This window comes from Eptatretus burgeri, chromosome 17 (genome assembly GCF_056783735.1).
Source record: "Eptatretus burgeri isolate ZD-2024b chromosome 17, Ebu_testis_v1, whole genome shotgun sequence".
Lineage (NCBI taxonomy): Eukaryota > Metazoa > Chordata > Myxini > Myxiniformes > Myxinidae > Eptatretus > Eptatretus burgeri.
In genome coordinates this window covers 24088732-24107217 of record NC_140977.1, presented here as the reverse complement: position 1 = coordinate 24107217, position 18486 = coordinate 24088732, and the positions used below count along the sequence as shown (strand labels likewise).

Here is an 18486-nt window from a genome sequence, read left to right as displayed (position 1 = left end):
TATATATGTCATGCATCATGCAATCCTGATTATCCTGATGTAGACCTGCGAATGGCCTGCGAATGGCCTGATTGTAAACAGGAGTGGTAATGATTGTACAGTTGTTCCATATCTGGATGTGTTGGTTCGAGTTGGACAGAATGGTTTTAGTACGAGTTTATATCATAAAGTTGATGATTTCAGTTTCCCTGTAGTCTTGTACAACTCTCCAGGGAGCAATGTACCAATTAAAATGGGTTACAATGTCTTTTCATCTCAGCTACTTAGATTTGCCAGAATTTGTAAAGTAAAGGATGATTTTGTGGAGCATGCTGAGAAGGGTGATAACCTACATGACCCATGATTTCCAAGACTTATTTTATTTTTGTCCAATTGGACATAATTTTCAATGTCAACCAATTTTAAGGCAAAATGAGTGAGAATTTGTCAATTGGCAGATGGCCTGTCAGTAAATGGTGTGTTGGAGGCTGGGGTTAATTCGAGCGACAAATATTCAAGTGTCATACCTGCCAGGCCAAAGGGCGAGCTGTTAGCAATGGTCAGCACCTCTTCTTCTGTATCAAACCTAGAGAGAGAGAAAAAAAGGAATAAAGACCAACAACCCAAGAAGCGTACCATAAAGATGAGAAATGTGCCAAGTTACAAAATACAACAAGAAAAAGAGCAACTAGAGGTTGCAGACCCTCGCCAGGACTTCTTTTGAGTGGTGTATTGTTGTTGGTTTTAGGGTAAATCCAATATGGCTGCCAAACCATGTGACCTATGATATACACTGTTGAGCCAAAACATTATGACCACCTGCCTAATATGCTGTTGGTCCTCTGTGTGCCACCCAAACAGCGCCGACCCGCCAAGGCATGGACTCGATAAGACCCCTGAAGGTGTCCTGTGGTATCTGGCACCAAAACATTAGCAGCAGATTCTTCAAGTCCTGAAAGTTGCGAGGTGGAGCCGCCTAGGATCGGACTTGTCGGTCCAGCACATCCCACAGATGCTCAATCAGATTGAGATCTGGAGAATTTGGAGGCCAGGGAAACAACATGAACATTTCATAATGTTCCTCAAACCATTCCCGAACAATGTGTGCAGTGTGGCAGGGCGCATTATCCTGTTGAAAGAGGCCACTAATGACGTCATTAATTTTTTTTTTTCTGTGGACCATTTTATCCCTAAATGACCCTCAAAAATTTTCATACTGATCGGATGTTAGCGTTCTTCATATGCAATGACGTCATAATGAGCGCACCTGTGACATCAAAAAAAAAATCACACTCATTCCGCATGAGGAATACTTGCCATGTGCCAAGTTTAAATTTTTTCCTTGGTGCGGTTTCAGAGATAGAGGTCCAAAGTTTTTGTTTTTCCAATATGGCTGCCACACCACGTGACCTACAACATCATAATTATCATTAAAACATTCTACATCAGTCGTCACACCAATGGTGAAAATTTCATCTCAATCCGACAAGCGGTTGCAGAGAAAAACACGAAAGTTCTGTGCGGACAAACAAATGGACTCAAATGCAATACCCTCTCCTCTGGTGAAGGTAAATTAAAGGGTCTTAAGAGTCTCAATGTTCTTCGGGTTGTGAGGGGTCTGAAGAGTCTTCGGATTAGAAGGGGTCTAAAGGGTCATATGGGTCTTCAGGTTGGGTCTTAGGTTCTAAAGGGTCTTCGTGGTCTTGATGTGCTTTAAACAGCTCCAGCAGATAAGGCTGCTAATAATTTTGTTGTGATTTGTAAAAACTTTTATGTGGAGGTTTTATTAAGAAAGTTAGGCATTGATACTGTTGCGAATTCACGCCCGCCGGCGTGCGGACGGCCACGCAACTCGGATCGCGGCACGTTGCCCACCGGACGGACATTTCAGTCGTGACCCTCCGGGAACTATCGCCCGGAGCCAGTCACGGGTGGGCCTTTCGACCTCACCACAATCGTGCCAATCGGCCACCCGCGTAGGATAGGGTTGTTCGCCAAACTCGACCTACCCAAGTACCCACGCGGATGGTAAACCGGGCAATCGTACCTCGCCGCAGGTCGACTCCGGACACGAGCCGCTTGGGCGACCCGTTCCGTACTATCGGGATAACCGAGCGGTGTTATTGTCGACCTCGACGGTTCAGATTATTTACCGGGCATTTTGCACCCACTACGAACCCTTTACGTGAAGCAGGATGGAGATTCAATAAGGAAAAGACGAAGCGAAACGGGAAAACAGTTCACACAATGCACATTTATTTCCCGGCACACGGAAAGCACGTATATACAGCCATACAGTCAAAATGCACATATAGCAACTAAAATAATAAAAGCAACAACGACGCAGAGTTAATACCGACTACGCGCACACACGGCAACACTTATACAGCTTTACTTTACAGATGGCGCCAACACACATTCACACAAAAGCAAAGGAAAGAAGCCACCCTCATAGACAAGGAGGCAGACAGGCCTGTAGGCCAAATGTGTGCGTGACCTGGAGGAGCGGCCAGGTCCGCGAGACCAGGGGGTCCTACCCGCGTCCTCGTGACGCGTTGGCAGGCGAGCCGCAAACGTGGCCGCGCGGCTGTGCCCCGAATCCGTTTTCCTTGGCGGGTTTCGTTGGCACGACGTTTGGGGTGGGGTGGGAACGGGGCCCCCTTTTGCACTATCTCAGCGCAGGGGAAAGGGGGATTTGTTGATACCCTGGGGGAGGAGAATGGCTGGCTGGCTTGGGTCCCGCGACGAGACGAGCGATTCCCCACACCGTAACCTCGTCGCCGACCGTCGTCCTTCTCGTCTCGGACCAGAGTTCCTTTGCCTGCAGTTCCACCGCGCGCACTCTCCTCACCCGACCGACTCGACTCTGCCACTCTTCAGTGCCACTCGCTAATTGGACGGAGGAAAAGTGGGCGTGCAGCGGTTTTGATCCGCATTTTCCCATCGGAAAGGCCGCCATTTGCGCTCGCGGCTCGGTGCGTTCGGCACCAAACACCGAACGGGCCCGAGACAGCTCGACGTTCAGTGTTCACAGGTGGTGCGGGAATGGCCGTAGAAGGAGAGAGGTGAAGGTGGTGGAGGGTTTTCGGTGGTGGTTTGATGGTTATGGTGCCGTTTGGGAATGGCGGTGGTGCGATGATGTGGGAGCGTAGATGGTGACGGTGGCGTGGTTGTTGTGTGATGGCGGTTGAGACGTGGTTGGTTCAAAATAAAGATAGAACAGAAAAAATGGCTATCTCAAAGCGTCGCAGCCCGGATGAATCACATAAATTCCCTCTATACAACGGGTTTGGGCTAACTACACATGTACTTAGAGATATCTCACCTGCGGGCCCTGAATGGTGGTTTGCGAATTTCCACAGCCATAACAATACGGTTCCTTTCACTAGTATAGGAAATAGCACACATGCTCCTAGTCATAACTCACTCCAAGATATTATCTCTGAGCATCAGGAAGTTTTAGTTAATAAGTTCAGTATTAAATGTAAAGAGGTAAATCTTTGTATTCCTCGGCTTTTCTGGATTCTTCAGCTTCATAAGAACCATTCAAGTTTCGGTTTATAGCGGGTGCCAGGCAGTGTTCCACCAAACAGTTATCAGTTATCGTTAACTCGGGCTTACAAGTTGTTAGGGAACAGTTCAGGAAATATTGTATAGCAATTGAGAAGAATTCTGGTATTAACACTTTCTTGAGTATTAATTCTTCCCAAGAGTTCTCAGATAGAATTAGAGGGTTCAACATCAAGTCAGTTGAAGTTTTTGATTTAACAACTTTTATATACAAATTAGGATTTAGTACTAGTGAGGGATTCACTCTTCAAAGTGATTGACAAGGTTTCTTTTTAACTCTTAATAAGTTTTTATGTGTCAGGTTTGATGGAGCATTCTTTTAAAAAAATTAATATTCAAGTTTTTATTGTTTTGATAAGCAGAAGTTTGAGGATGCTGTTAATTTTATTTTATTTAATACTTTTGTCTTTTTGGGGAGAACATTTCGAAGGGTTAAGGGTATTGCCATGGGTGGGAATTGCAGCCTTTACTAGTGGATATTTTTCTTATTTTCTGTGAATTTTCATTCATGCAGAAACTGATGAAAGAGAAAAAAAAACTAGTATTTGCGAAAAAAAATCTCATACATGTTATATAGATGATATTTGTGTGGTTAACTATAATTTTTTTTTAATAGGCAGCTTCACAACATTTATCCAGATAGCCTGATTGTAAACATGAGTGGTAATGATTGTACAGTTGCTCCATATCTGGATGTGTTGGTTTGAGTTGGACAGAATGGTTTTAGTACGAGTTTATATCATAAAGTTGATGATTTCAGTTTCCCTGTAGTCTTGTACACCTCTCCAGGTAGCAATGTACCAATTAAAATGGGTTACAATGTCTTTTCATCTCAGCTACTTAGATTTGCAAGAATTTGTTCAGTCAAGGATGATTTTGTGGAACATGCTGAGAAGGGTTTTTACATCATGTTAAACAGAGGATATTTGGCTGATTGTTTGATCAGGTCTTGTGAGAATGTCTTTGGACTCCATAGTCACCTTTTATTTCAGTTTGGCTGGTTTTCGTGCAAACAAGTTCCTATTGCATTTGATACAATAATAATAATAATAATAATAATAATAATAATAAATTAATTATTTTAGTGAGGCAAATTCTTTAATCAACATTATTAATTGAACATATATAAATATATGGTATTAAATAATGGAGGTATTTTGATTTTAAAAAATAAATAAATATTATTTATATAATACATTATAAATAAATATTAAAATAATTTGTTGGTGGTTGCTCGGATACGCAGTACAGCATGTTAAAATTGGTTATTAATGACAGTCAATATTTGAATGACAGTTTGACTCTATGGTTAGATGGAGGTGCTGTGTAATGGACATGTCTATCAGGTAAAGTATTTATCGCTTCAGATATTATAATATATGAAGCGATAAATAACACTGGGCTGCATTTGAAATATTTTTTTCAGAGGTCTAGGTTTTCTCAACGGCTCCTATATGTTTTTTGTATGCTGAATTCAGAAATGCATCTAATTTCGCTCAATCAGGTCAAGTTTTTATGCTATCTCAATTTTAAGGAAAAAAAATAATCAAAATGTTTGTTTTTTAATTAGCATTTTTAAAATTCAAAATCAGACTTACATTGACAGAAAATGTACAAACTATACATATAATGACACACAAGTACACTTAATGTGGAAGGAAGTGCCTTCTCAATTACTTTCATTTCAATTTCAGAAAAATATAGATAAATCGTTGTTTCTGGCAACACCCAACTTCAGTTGCTCCAGCAGTCACTGTTTTCCTTCATCTTTTTAATGTTGAATTTCACATTAACGGTACTTGTGTGTAATTTTATATACAGTTTGTACATTTTCTGTCAATGCAAGTCTGATTTTGAACAAAAAAAAAATGCTAAAAAAAAAGCAAAAATTGATTATTTTTTTCCTTAAAATTGAGATAGTTTTGATTATTAAACTTTTATATACAAATTAGGATTTAGTACTAGTGAGGGATTAACTCTTAAAAGTGATTGAAAAGGTTTTTTAAACTATGAATAAGTTTTTATGTGTCAGGTTTGATGGAGCATTCTTTTTGTATGGAGAGGTGTACAAGACTACAGGGAAACTGAAATCATCAACTTTATGATATAAACTCGTACTAAAACCATTCTGTCCAACTCAAACCAACACATCCAGATATGGAGCAACTGTACAATCATTACCACTCATGTGGTAAAAACTTGACCTGATTGAGCGAAATGAGATACATTTCTAAATTCAGCATGCAAAAAGCATATAAGAACCGTTGAGAAAACCGAGACCTCTGAAATGACGCAGACCAGTGATAATTAATCAATATAATATATGAAAACAATATAATATTTGAAGCGATGATAATTATCATATAAAGTGGTATATGATTAAAATTATTAGAATGTGGTAATGCAGGTACTTTAAATAAAAGTCATAATTAAATAAGTTTGAATGAGGATATTGCATTGCTTTGTTGTCTGACTGTCTTGACGCAACTTTGAGGTTGTGGGTCCATTGATGTGGACCTGCCATTTGGAGAGGTTCTGGGCTGAAAGGATCAAAACCTCGATGAAAGTGGTATATGTCCTTTCCAGCTGATGATCCGGGCAGTTGGGGAAATCAGTCAATTGCTTATAAATTAAGGTTATAACTTTAAATAAAATAGCTTTTGCAAGTAATTACCAGTACTGTGTGTGTGTGTGTGTGTGTGTGTGTGTGTGTGTGTGTGTGTGTGTGTGTGTGTGTGTGTGTGTGTGTGTGTGTGTGTGTGTGTGTGTGTGTGTGTGTGTGTGTCAGACAGAGATGCCTGGCTTCTTTCTCAGGTTACAGTGCAGCAATTGGTGTTTACTTTGATTAGGGCTCTTAAGGCTCTAAAGGGTCCGAAGTAATCAATATTCATGTTCTGTGCGGCTAAACAAACGGACCCAAATGCAATACCCTCTCCTCTGGTGAGGGTAATTAAAGAAAATGAGTAATGTGGGATGGTTAAACAACAGGAATGAGGGGTGAGACTGGTGTAGAATAGGATGGTATACTCATACGTGTTGGAATAAAATAATAAAAAATAAAAACTTTGAAAGGCTGCATGAATCAGTCCTTTTGAGACTACTTGTGGGCCCATTAGTCCAATGGATCAAATTATAATTGGTCTTCATGACCTTGTTGCATACCTACCTGCTGTACTGCTTGAGCATTAGCTTGCCTTTCACCAAGTCCAGATGTGCGGATTATACGTTCGATATTATCACCATACGATACCACTATTAATTCCTGTCAATATTATTAGTATTATTAATAAATGCTTTGTTACAACGTTTTCCTAATTTTTATTTATTATTTTGTAATTAGAATGCCATACCATGGAAGGGCCTATTAAGCTGCTTCATATACCTTAACATGGTGTGCGTTTAAAACATGGGAATTCTCAAGGTTCTTTTGCAGTTAATTAGCCTAATCAACTCAGTAGATCATGCCGATCATTTTGGTGTACCACATTGCACATTAGAAAGCTCCAGTAAAATGCCACAAAAAAAAAAGACACACACACCTCATCCATTTATCGTTAAAAAAGATAGATAAGTATTTTAATTTTTCAAAAAAACAATATTTTTTAAAACACATCTAGAATACTTTAAGCACGTCCAACTGAGAAACTCAAAATAGACCTTGAGACAAAACAAAAAGCAAGGAGATTTCCCATGGAGTGGGCTGGATGTAGGTTGGTTCGTCTTTAGACTCATTTACACTATAACTGTGACTAAAAACTGACTGAGAAGGCTGAGCGGTGAAGACAAAACATGCACAAAACACCAGATTCAGTGATGTCATGGTTCGAGCATCCATTTTGAGTCTGGGAGGTCAGCGGTTTGAACCCTGGCCGAGTCATACCAAAGACTTGAAAAATGGTACGAGCTGCTTCCTTGCTTGAGACTCAGCAGTTAAAAAGTAAAGAGCACAGACAAACAACCAGATGTTGGCAACCGTTGCACAGTCTCGATGGGCCTGATGGCCTCCTCCTGCGTTGTAGTTCCTCATGAAGGAACTCATTACCTGGCTGATGAGGTGGATTTCCATCAGCTTCTGCGCAGGTGACAGAGTCCAACTTCTCGGCTCAGCAACGCATGATTATCCTCATCAAGTCAAGGAGACTTGCTTATCTTTTAATAAACTTTATTGTTCGGTTTTTGCTTGCTTGTTTTTTGTATGCATGATCAAAGCTCATAGAAGAATGAGAGCAGAATGGAAGGGAACAAAATGGCAAGGGGAAACACCAACAGCAGAGTAAAAGTGAGAGTGAGATCAAGGGGAGGGGAAGGACATGAGGAGATGAACAAGCTGATTGAAACTCACCAAGAAGAGAAAGGGGAAGGGGATAGCAGGTATGAAACGGAAAAGGAACAAACCAATCAACAACTAACAAATTAAAAGAGGTGAGAGAGAGAGAGGGGGAAAAAAATCTTAACCTGGAAAAGGGAGTGTTTGGGAATGTGGTCAGTTGGGATAGAAAAGGTCACGAGTATGGATGGGGGATGACCTGAGGTAGTGGTGAACAGCTATCTTGAAGCCCCGTCAGGAAGAATGGGACTGAACAGACAGGAATTTGGTTCCACAAGTGAGAGAAAAGAGGAACAAATGAGTGGGGGTGAGCAATGACCCTGGATTTGGGGAATTTAACAAGAAGAGGGTTACTGGCAGATCATGTGCACCCTGTAAACACCTGGAAGGGGGGGGGGGCGGGGATTTGGCAGAGTCAAGAGAGGGCACTGCAAGACCAAAAAAGGAGGTGGTAGAATACAGAGGTTGGTGCAGAACCTAACAATAAAGTTAATATTTGTGGTGGGGTGGGAGGATAACAGTGATTGGGTGGGAAAAAAAATTGCATTCGTATTAATATTTAAAGCAAATATAATGAAAGTGAGCATCTGCATTGGACAGGTGAACGTCCAAGTCAAAGACCAACTTACGTGGTGACAGCAGCTAGAGGTCCAAAAATTTCCTCAGTGGCACAAGCCATTGTTGGTGTTACATTGGCGAGCACAGTGGGATGATAAAAGCTTCCCCCAAGAGAGTGACGTTTGCCTCCACAGACCACATTTGCACCATGCTCCAAGGCATCCTTCACATGCCTCTCCACCTGCAAAAAAAATAAAATAATAACAAAACAGCAACGGTATAGTTTACTTGTATTGTTGCCTCTGCCACTGAAGGTGGACAGAGGTTATGTTTTCACCCCACCTGTCTGTGAGCAGGATATTTCAAAAAGTTGTGGACGGATACAGATGAAATTTTGTGTACAGGTTGGATGCGTGACAAGGACGAATTGATTAGATTTTGGTGAGGTTCCAGATCCTAATCAGGATACCAGAAATTTTAAGTGAACCTTCACCATTGAGAGATACCGCAAGAAACGACATATAGCATGTCTCAAAAAATTGTGGACGGATTCGTACAAATCTTGGTGGATGAGTTGGGTGTGTGATAGTCATAACAAGCGACACAAAGTTATGGACTGAAAAAAAACAACAGTCAAATCGATTACAATGACTGGTCTCTCAGTGGGAAACACAAGGTAACCTGTTCAGCCTGACGGAGGTATACGCTCTACTGAGTGTCATTCTAGTTTACTTGGAGTTGTGATCACAAGTTTTTCAAGATTCTGATCGATGTCAATGAGATTGCAAAATGACAAGCTTGGTTTCTTCCCACCCAAACCAAGCTGTATTAATAAGTCAAAGTTGTTACAATAGTAGAAAACACGAGTGGAGGCTTTCGGAAAATTGTTGATGTTGATGACATCCAATATTGTAACTCCTTGTAACTCCTAGATGTCTAAGACTTTTGCACAGCAGTACAGCATATCTGTATTAAAATCCTCATTCTTTAAAACAGACCTGAGTGTGGCCTGCCGAAGTCACACGGAATTGGAAGTGAAGTGGTGCGCATGTGCCCATTACGTTCTATGTCATGTTGCATTTATTGGGACAGAAGGACCTTTTGTTATATATATATATATATATATATATATATATATATATATATATATATATATATATATATATATATATATATATACATACATACATATTGTTGCGGATTCACGACGGAGGGATTCTCAACCCACTCCGGCCGTCTCCGGGGTTTATAACGCCGGCCGGCCCAGCACAGGCCTCGGGTCACACGTCTTCAATCGCGATACCAACGCAATCCTTGTACCTTACCAGTTGGGGAAATAGAACCCTGGTTACAGACTGGTTGTGTCAGATGCCGAGCGTTTTCTGCCAGTCTGTAACCATTTTGGCTTTACATGCCAATCGAACGGATCGTTCGATGCGACATGAATTAACTCAAAGCAGCAACTTCATCCGAATCAACCAGATTTATTGGGGAACATGACACAAGCAAAACATTCACGACAATATTTTTTATAAACAATCTTTAACCCGTTCTTAACTAGGGAACTACGGACTACAGGTTTCGAGGGGGTCCCTACCGAGATATGCCTTATACAACACGTGCAGACAAAGACAAACAGACAGAATGCATGACAAGACAGAATACTTGGTGATGTTTCATGGACGAGAGGACAGTGTCAAAAGCACGAATGTCGCTCGCAACAGGCGGATGTCCACGGATTCGAACCCCAGCTAGAACGCGCCGTGTGGCAAGATGGCGGCGCCGCACTCTTTCCTTTCCACACCGCACGCGGTCTCCGCATGCTCTGACCCCCTCGTAAGGTCGACGATGGGCCTCAGCTGATTTCTCTCAAGGTCCAGCGTACAAATCCAGGCCTGGCCTGTTCTCCAGACAAGGCCCAAATTGAGGGGCCGGGCTCCGGCAAGCGGATCGGCTAACGTGTCGAGCCGTTGGTGTAAGCAGGGACCGTCAGAGGCTCCGTCGTCTCCTCTCCTGCCTTCCCGCCTCGAAGCCCGACTTCCCAACTCCGTCCTCTCAGTTTCTCTCTCTGTCGAATCACCTTTTCTTTCCTTTTCTATGCTCGCCTCTGAGAGCTGGCTGCCGTCTCTCTCACGGCAGAATCCTCGACGTGCAAGCAGGTTCAGCGTCTCTCCCGGCAGATCCAACACTGTCCCTCCTTCGTTCGCTTGCTTCCAAGCCATGAGCGCGCCTCGAGAAACCCGACCGTTTTCCAAACCAAGAACTTTTTTCTCTCGTTTCCCTTTCGTACGCTCCTTCGACACACAAGCACGCCTCTCTGCGAAGCCGAAAAATTCCTCCCCTTCGCTTCACTTCCTCTTTTTGGCCACACCCTCTCAGCCGACTGGGCGGGGCCTATCGTCCGTAGAGGGGAGGAAGAAGAGGGAGCCCTTGGCACACCACCATTGTACGAAGAACAAAACAGCCTCTTTCAACTCCCGACACAGATGTAACGACCATTTTACCATACAACCTTGCTAAACATGCATTTAATGGGGGATCTGAGCTAATCCTATATTTAGTAGTCCAATAAGGGGCATTTCCGTAACACTACCCCCACCTTTCTCCCGAGCCTCCATCTGGGGCAGCCCACGGTAATGGCGCTGTCTAACGTACAACACAGATCTCCCATTTACTCTAACCCACAACATGGGAAGCACTTAACTCCAAAAACCAAAGTGTCACAGTGAGATTGGCATGTCCCTATCCTAGTGTGTCCGGTCACCAATCTAACAAACAAATTCACACTCTATACACACTACTTAACATTCTAATTAACGATTTGAACGGGAGGGCATTCAATTTTACTTTTAACACCAATATTGGCATAGGAGCAGAACATTCAAAGGTTCAAAGTTCTTTCACGTGTTTGCTCCTTCATGCCCCCTCCCGGCAGTATCGTCCATTCACCCCTGAGGGTTTCCTCACTTCGCGGCCTTATTAGCATCTCACCAGGTGAGTTCAGTCGGCCCAGTGGCCTAATCTCACAAAGAGTTCTTCGGCCCACTGAGCCCACAAAATGGCATGGATCTTCGGCCGCAACGGCTCACAAAAGCACTTTGGCCTCAATGGCACACAAAAATGCTTTGGCCAATATGGCCTACTCACAAGCAGCAGCAGGCAACAAGCCCTGCAGTGGACAGCAGGTGACAGTAATGGTGGCAAGGTGATATCGATGGTAAGCAAATGCAGTTCGGAGGCGTTCTTGAGGATGCAAATGGGTGCGATGACCTCAGACCAGGTGAGATCGAGTGTACCCTTAACCTTCCTTGCCTGACTTGTTTTGGTAAAGTTCTCCCTTTTTTTTATTTTTTTTTTTTTCCTTTTACAGACAGGATGGTGTGTTTCTTACTCAACTGTTATCTTCGTGGATGTGTGCCCATGACATACTGGTGGCCTATCTGGCACTTGGAGAGGGTGACCTAGCCTGGCCCTTGTTAACAAATTCTCCCATCAACACTACTCGTACCAGGTGTCACACATGAATGGTGCGGAGGAGAGTCCATCGAACCTAACCATTTACTTTTAGCTCTAGACAATGCAACAAACCCTGCTATGGCTAGAATGATCCTAATGACCCATTTCCCAACCTGGCACACTGTTCCATTCTATTAAACCTGAGCAAGGCCCTTATTTGTCTCTTTCCATTTGGTGGTACCAGGCATAACTCGCTGGCTGGGGAGGGTGACTACTACTAGGCCTCTTTACCTGCTTCCAATTGGGGGTGGAGGACACCCAGCGACCTCAGGGTTCACCTGGGCGTGCTTCTGGCGCTCCTAACTAAGGGGTGGCTCTCTCTAGCCCCCATAGCACCTATAATGTGCTCTCATAGCACCTACACTGTGCTCTCCTGGCACCTCTGACAGCCTTCACCTGCCAGGAACCCCCAAATCACTGCTGCCCTATTTCCCAACTCACCAACTTCCAATACCATGTCACACTACCAGCCAGTATCCCCATAACTTGGCCTGCACCTACCCCTCGCAGTCCGCTGCACAATGGAACAGCAGCCAGAATCCATGTCAAATCCTCTAAGTCCCCCTAACCTACACCAACTTGGTTAAGAGACTCCTACCGACAGGGTACGTTGTTCGCACTCACTCTCCTCATCTGCACAATCACGCCATTCACCCAAACACTTTAGTCATTCATTCCACAGTGCCGCACACCCAGCCCACAACACCATCCAACACCTTTCACGTTTATGTGAAAACAACAACACACCAGTCCCTCGGATCCCACTTGGTCATCAAATTTAACCAGTACACTTTTTCATCAAACCCCAATTAATTTGTCACTACATTCGTCGTCCGCTGGCCTCCTCCATACTGCCCTAATTGTTTATTTCCAACAATTTAAAAGAAACATCAAAATCTCTTCACCAGCCCCATGGAACCTCTGCACGGTTCCAACCAGGCATTTCAATCCTTCCTCAAACAAGCCACTCTTTGTCATCCACTTGTTTCAGGTGTGTTTAATGCTCTGCCTGTAATGTCTCCACCGCTCTTTTTTTTTCAATAATCACCCAAATCCACTTGTGCCACTCTTATACCTTCTGTCATCTCTCAATTTGCAATCACTTTCGGTACAATTTTCAATCAAAATTTTCACATCCCCATATGGCCTGCTTCTTTGGCTCATTGGAAGGGGAGTGAGGGAACGAATCCCTCATTACCCACTACATGAGCCCGCCGCCTTTCCGCCACGGCTCAAGGGGGTCATGCCTCAATGGGGGTTGTGGTCCACCCCCTCCTTTTCTCCAGGGTTCACGGAAGTCAGGCAAACCCCAATCGGTGGAATGGCCTCCCCCTCTTCTCCAGGGTTCACGGAAATCAGGTAAACCCCAATCGGTGGAATGGCCTCCCCCTCTTCTCCAGGGTTCACGGAAATCAGGTAAACCCTAATCGGTGGAATGGCCTCCCCCTCTTCTCCATAACTCCCTGAAGACAGATAAACCCCATTCAGTGAGCCAAACCACTCGAGTGCTCAAAATGGTCTGAAGACCAAGTGACACACGCCAGTTCCGCCTGCTACTCGTCTGCGCTCTACCCCAAAGTTCCTGTGAGGCTGATAGAGAAATTAAAATCCAATTTCTAAGTTGCATTGCTAAAATCCAATCTAAAACTGCTCCTGGATGCAGCACCTCCAACTCTGTAAGAACCCCTGTGGAGCTGTCCATGATGGTTTCTGTCCCCTGTGTCAAGTTCTGTCCTGGTGACATTTCTATTTCCCCTTGCACCTCAAACCTATTTCCTACGTCACCACTCATTCCATGCCCAGGACTCCCACACACAGCAGGCTGCACACATTCCAAGGCTATGTGTTGACCTTCCAGACATTAAAACTTGCCTGTGTACTAACCAACCGCCTCGCACTCCAGGGCCACACTCTCGACTGCCACGTGAGTACCCACACACGTTTCAGCCTCGGCATAACATACCGGTGCTGTAGTCTGAAGTGTGGGCATTCATTCACAGGCATTCCACACACACATTCAGGGGTCATGCATACGTGCACCCCATCGGACAGAGTCTCTTCGTTAAAGGCCCTGTCACACCTTGACAATTTAGCCAGCGTATGGCGACGTATGCAAAATTTGGCTAAAACGCTGGCACACATCGAATACGTTATGGGTAAGTTTGTATACGTTAAGAGCACGCTGGCATACGTCGTAGTACGCCGAGGTGTTAGATAAATTTTCCATGCTTGAAATTTTTCGACGTATGCCAGCGTATGACTCACACGTTCCGCATAATCCTGGCCATAAGTTGTAGGCACGTTACTTGTAAGTTACTCATAAGTTGAAACACGTCGAGGTAATGTTTAGCGTACCCGAAACTTATTTCTAACCTATGAGAAACGTGTTGTAGGCACATTACGCGATCGTTGACACACGTTACTCATAAGTCGAAACACGTCGAGGTAATGGTTAGCGTCAGTGTTCCAGACTCCTGGTTTTTTTTTTTTTTTTTTTCTCTTCGGTATGACGGTGAGGTTAACACTTCAATTTCTAGTGCGGTTATAATATAATTAATAGGCTGCCGCTCAACGATTTTAATCATAACCGTACTAGAAATCGAAGTGTCAACTTCACTGTCATACCGAAGAAAAGGAAAAAAAAGACCAGGGAGTCTGCAACACTGATGCTAACCATTACATTGACAAGTTTCGACTTATGAGTAACGTACAAGTAACGTATGTCATGTGTCAACGATCGCGTAACGTGCCTACAACTTATCCCAGCATATGCGGAATGTGTGTCATACGTCGAGAAATTTTCAACATGATAAAAATTTCTCGACGTACTCTGCGTATTACGATGTATGCCAGCGTGCTATTAACCTATACAAAACTTACCCATAATGTATTTGACATGTGCCAGCTTGGTTTGGCAAATTTTTCATACGTCGGCATACGCTGGCTAAAACGTCAAGGTGTGACAGCGGCTTCACACTTCGATGTCTAGTGCGGTTACGATTTGAATCGTCGAGCCGCAGCCTTTTAATAGCCTACGCCACGTGATCGTCGGCGATACGCTGCCGCTCTATGCATAAGTTTGACTATCGTTGGGCATAGGTTGTGAACGCCGACAACACGCTCAGCATTCGTTGGTATAAGTTATCTATATGTGATTGAAACGTTCTGTGTACATTACTAATACGTTATGCATACATCCATCACGTTATTATACGCCCAAAAATTAAAAAAAAACATCAATAGTTCAGCGTACGCCAGCGTTTTATATACATTTTGAGACCTTGCCATACGCTGGCTAAAACGTCAAGGTGCGACAGGGCCTTAACATAAAATTCAATTTCTACCTTAATCTCCTCGTCCACACCATGTATGCATGTGCCCACGTACCTGCTTCGTTCGAGTCACCTCGGTCCGGTCGCTTCTCTCCAGCAGGTTGCTCATCATCGGTTCGCCACACTCCTCTGGGGCTGTCAGCTCCACATGCTGGAGCTGCTCAAAATGTGTTTCATTTGTCAACAACCCCGCATACTCCCTCAATGTCTCAATCACCAGGGTTTGCTCTAATTGTGGTGTCATCCGACGAGTGATAGCAATCAAGGTCCGCACCACTAACCTTACTCCATGTGGTGATGTCACACATCCCATATTATTGTGCTGTTCCATTTCCTGGCTCCATTTTCTATTCCATCTGAGTCGTTCTTACTCTCTGAGCCTTTTTAGTTGTTCGTTATCTTTCCGGAGTTTTTCCATCTCAGTGTACTCCAACCTTGCTCTCTCCTTTAGTTGGTCAATTTCAAATTCGTTTTCTTTTTGTTTTCTATCCCACTGTTTCTCTTGTTCTTCATTCTCCAATCTCGTCGCTTCCTTCAATTTGTTGATTTCCTTTTCCATTTTCATTCCTTGTTCTTTTTGTCTCTTATCCCACTGTCTCTCTTGTTCTTCATTCTCCAATTGGTTGATCTCCCTTTCCTGCTTCACTCGTTGTTCTTCCAACATCTCCGCGTACTCCAACCTTGCTTTCTCCTTTAGTTGTTCTTGTCCTTCTTTTTGTTTCCTCTCCCACCGTCTCTCATGTTCTTCCTTCTCCAATCTCGTCGTTTCTTTCAATTGGTTGATCTCCCTTTCCTGTTTCATTCGTTGTTCTTTCACTACTCTTTCTTGCTTTGGCTTCCAGCTGTTTGATCTGCACAGTGTGGTTCCTTGACGTTTCATTCTCCGTGCTCTTTCTTTCCTCTCTTAACATTCTCAGCTCGTTATCTTGGTGTTTTTAGCAGCGTCTCGCGTAGTGAACGCTGCTCATAGAGAGCTCGGCGTTGTTCTTTTTCTTGTTGTTCTTCTTCTTGTGAAGACAAAACCTTAATCTCGAGGACTCGGCTCTTGTGTGTGTGTGTGTGTATATATATATATATATATATATATATATATATATATATATATATATATATATATGAGATCCGGATCTCCTTAAATACTGAGCACATGTACACATCCTCACATAGACGGTGCCTTTTGAGAGCGTCTATCATGAACTTTTAAATATATTCGGACATTTGCTTTAAAGTTTCGAAAAGTTCACGTTACTATTTAGAGATTATTCCATTTATCATATTGTAATTTCGTAAATACATTATTTATTTCGTAAAACACGATATATCGTAAATACGTAAAGACATTATGACGCGTTTCGCTATTGGCTTAATCAAGGCACGTAACGAAATATCGGAAGTTGCTTTTTTTTTGTTTTTTAAGCCGACAAAATCTTTAGGACGCTGCTCGTGGACACATTTGTCCTTGTTGTAACTCAGAAGCTCTTTCCTTGATCATCTCCGCACCTCTTTTGCATGCTTCCTCCCTCATGTCGTCCCTTTTCTTACTGTATTCCATTAGTTGTTCCTGAAATTCCTGTTCTCTTTTTATCTTCCGTTCTAGGCTTTCTCTTATCCGATTGCCTGATCTTACCTCTTCCTTCAGTTGTTCCGATTCCACATCGTGTTCCCGTTTTTCCTCTTCCAGCTTTGTTTTTTTCCCGTTTTTACTTTTCCATTCTTCTTCCAAGTTCTTCCTAACCCGAGAATTACTAATTTGCTCTTCCTCTATTCTTTTGTTCAGTTTGCTCTTTTCTTGTTCAAACTCATGGGTACTCCACTCTACTTCCCTCTTTTCTCCCTGTAGTTCTTCGAACTGTCTTGACTTTTCCAACAATTCTTCCTTCTTTTGCTCCAGGTATTTCTCTCCTCTTTTTATCTTCTGTTCTAGGCTTTCTCTTATCTGATTGCCTGATCTTACCTCTTTCTTCAGTTGCTTCAATTCCAAATCATGTTCACATTTTTCCTTTTCCAGCTTTGTTTTCCATTCTTCCTCCAAGCTCTTCCTATCCCTGGAGTTACTAATTTGCTCCTTCTCTATTCTTTTGTTCAGTTCGCTCTTCTCATGTTCCAACAAATGGGTAAACCACTCTACTTTATTCTTTTCTTCATATAGTCCCAAGCCTGTGCTGGCTAAGTCCTCCTCCAGCTCCTGAATTTGTTCTTGTGCATCGGCCAATTGTTGTGATTCCCTGTGCACATAATCCTCATGAACATCGTCTGCATTGGCCAAGTACTTTTCCAGCCCCCAAATTCGTTCCTGTGCATCGGCCAATTGTTGTGACTCCCTGTGCACATAATCCTCCTGAACCTTGTCTGCGTGCCGTTGTGCTTCGTCCAATTCAATCTGCAATTCCTCTATATAGTTATCACCACACCTGCACTGCTCCAAGGCATCCGACAATCGTGTATGAAACTCAGCAATGCACGCGTTGGCGTCCTGATTAGTCTGCCACGGTGTATACCGTGTCCACGTGGCCTGAACCGGTGGGCAGGAGCGTTTCCTTCATGCCGTGCGGCTCGTTGCGCTACAATTAGCCCACTCCTACTTCGTGTCGCGCCGAGATGGAGCCGCACCGCCATTTTGCGACTCCATTTTCTTTATAATTTCCAATTTTTTACACCCGATCTGCTCAAAATAAAATCAAATTTGCGAGCGTCGTTTTTTTTTTTCTCGCGCCTCTCCTAACCAATGTTCGGGGTGCAAAATGCACCACAGGTCAAAATATCCCGCTCCTGACTGCCAGTTGTTGAAGATTCGCGACGGAGGGATTCGAAGTCCGTCACCAGTTTTTTTTGTTTGTTTTTTTTTACGAATCGGGCGGATCTATTGGCGCGACACAAACGAATTTGAGGCAAATTTCATACGAACCAACCAGATTTATTGGGGACATCGGGAAACACGACACAAGCAAAACATTCACAACAATGCTTTGATTAACAATCTTTAACCCATTCTTAACTAGGAAACTACGGACTACAGGCTTCGAGGGGGTCCATACCGATATATGCCTTATACGACACGTGCAGACAAAGACAGACAAACAGACAGCATGCAAGACAAGACAGAGTACTTGGTGATGTTTCATGGACGAGAGGACAGTGTCAAAAGCACGAATGTCCACGGATTCGAGCCCCAGCTCGAACGCGTCGCGTGGCAAGATGGCGGCG

At 43.4% G+C, this 18486-nt stretch overlaps 1 protein-coding gene across 3 annotated transcripts in view; it reads right to left on the bottom strand.

Annotated features, from left to right (window-relative positions):
* The window catches only part of ALDH5A1 (aldehyde dehydrogenase 5 family member A1), a 52862-nt gene that overhangs the window by 6774 nt on the left and 27602 nt on the right, over positions 1-18486 (bottom strand). For 2 of the 3 annotated variants that reach the window (XM_085861452.1, XM_085861454.1), the window contains exons 9-10: positions 8506-8675; positions 507-565 (exon numbers count right to left, since the gene is read on the bottom strand). In XM_085861452.1, the coding sequence (XP_085717578.1) occupies positions 507-565; positions 8506-8675 (229 nt within the window). Of the gene's footprint in view, positions 1-506; positions 566-8505; positions 8676-15625 lie in introns of those variants that run through there. The other variant, XM_085861453.1, reaches the window with a different exon arrangement.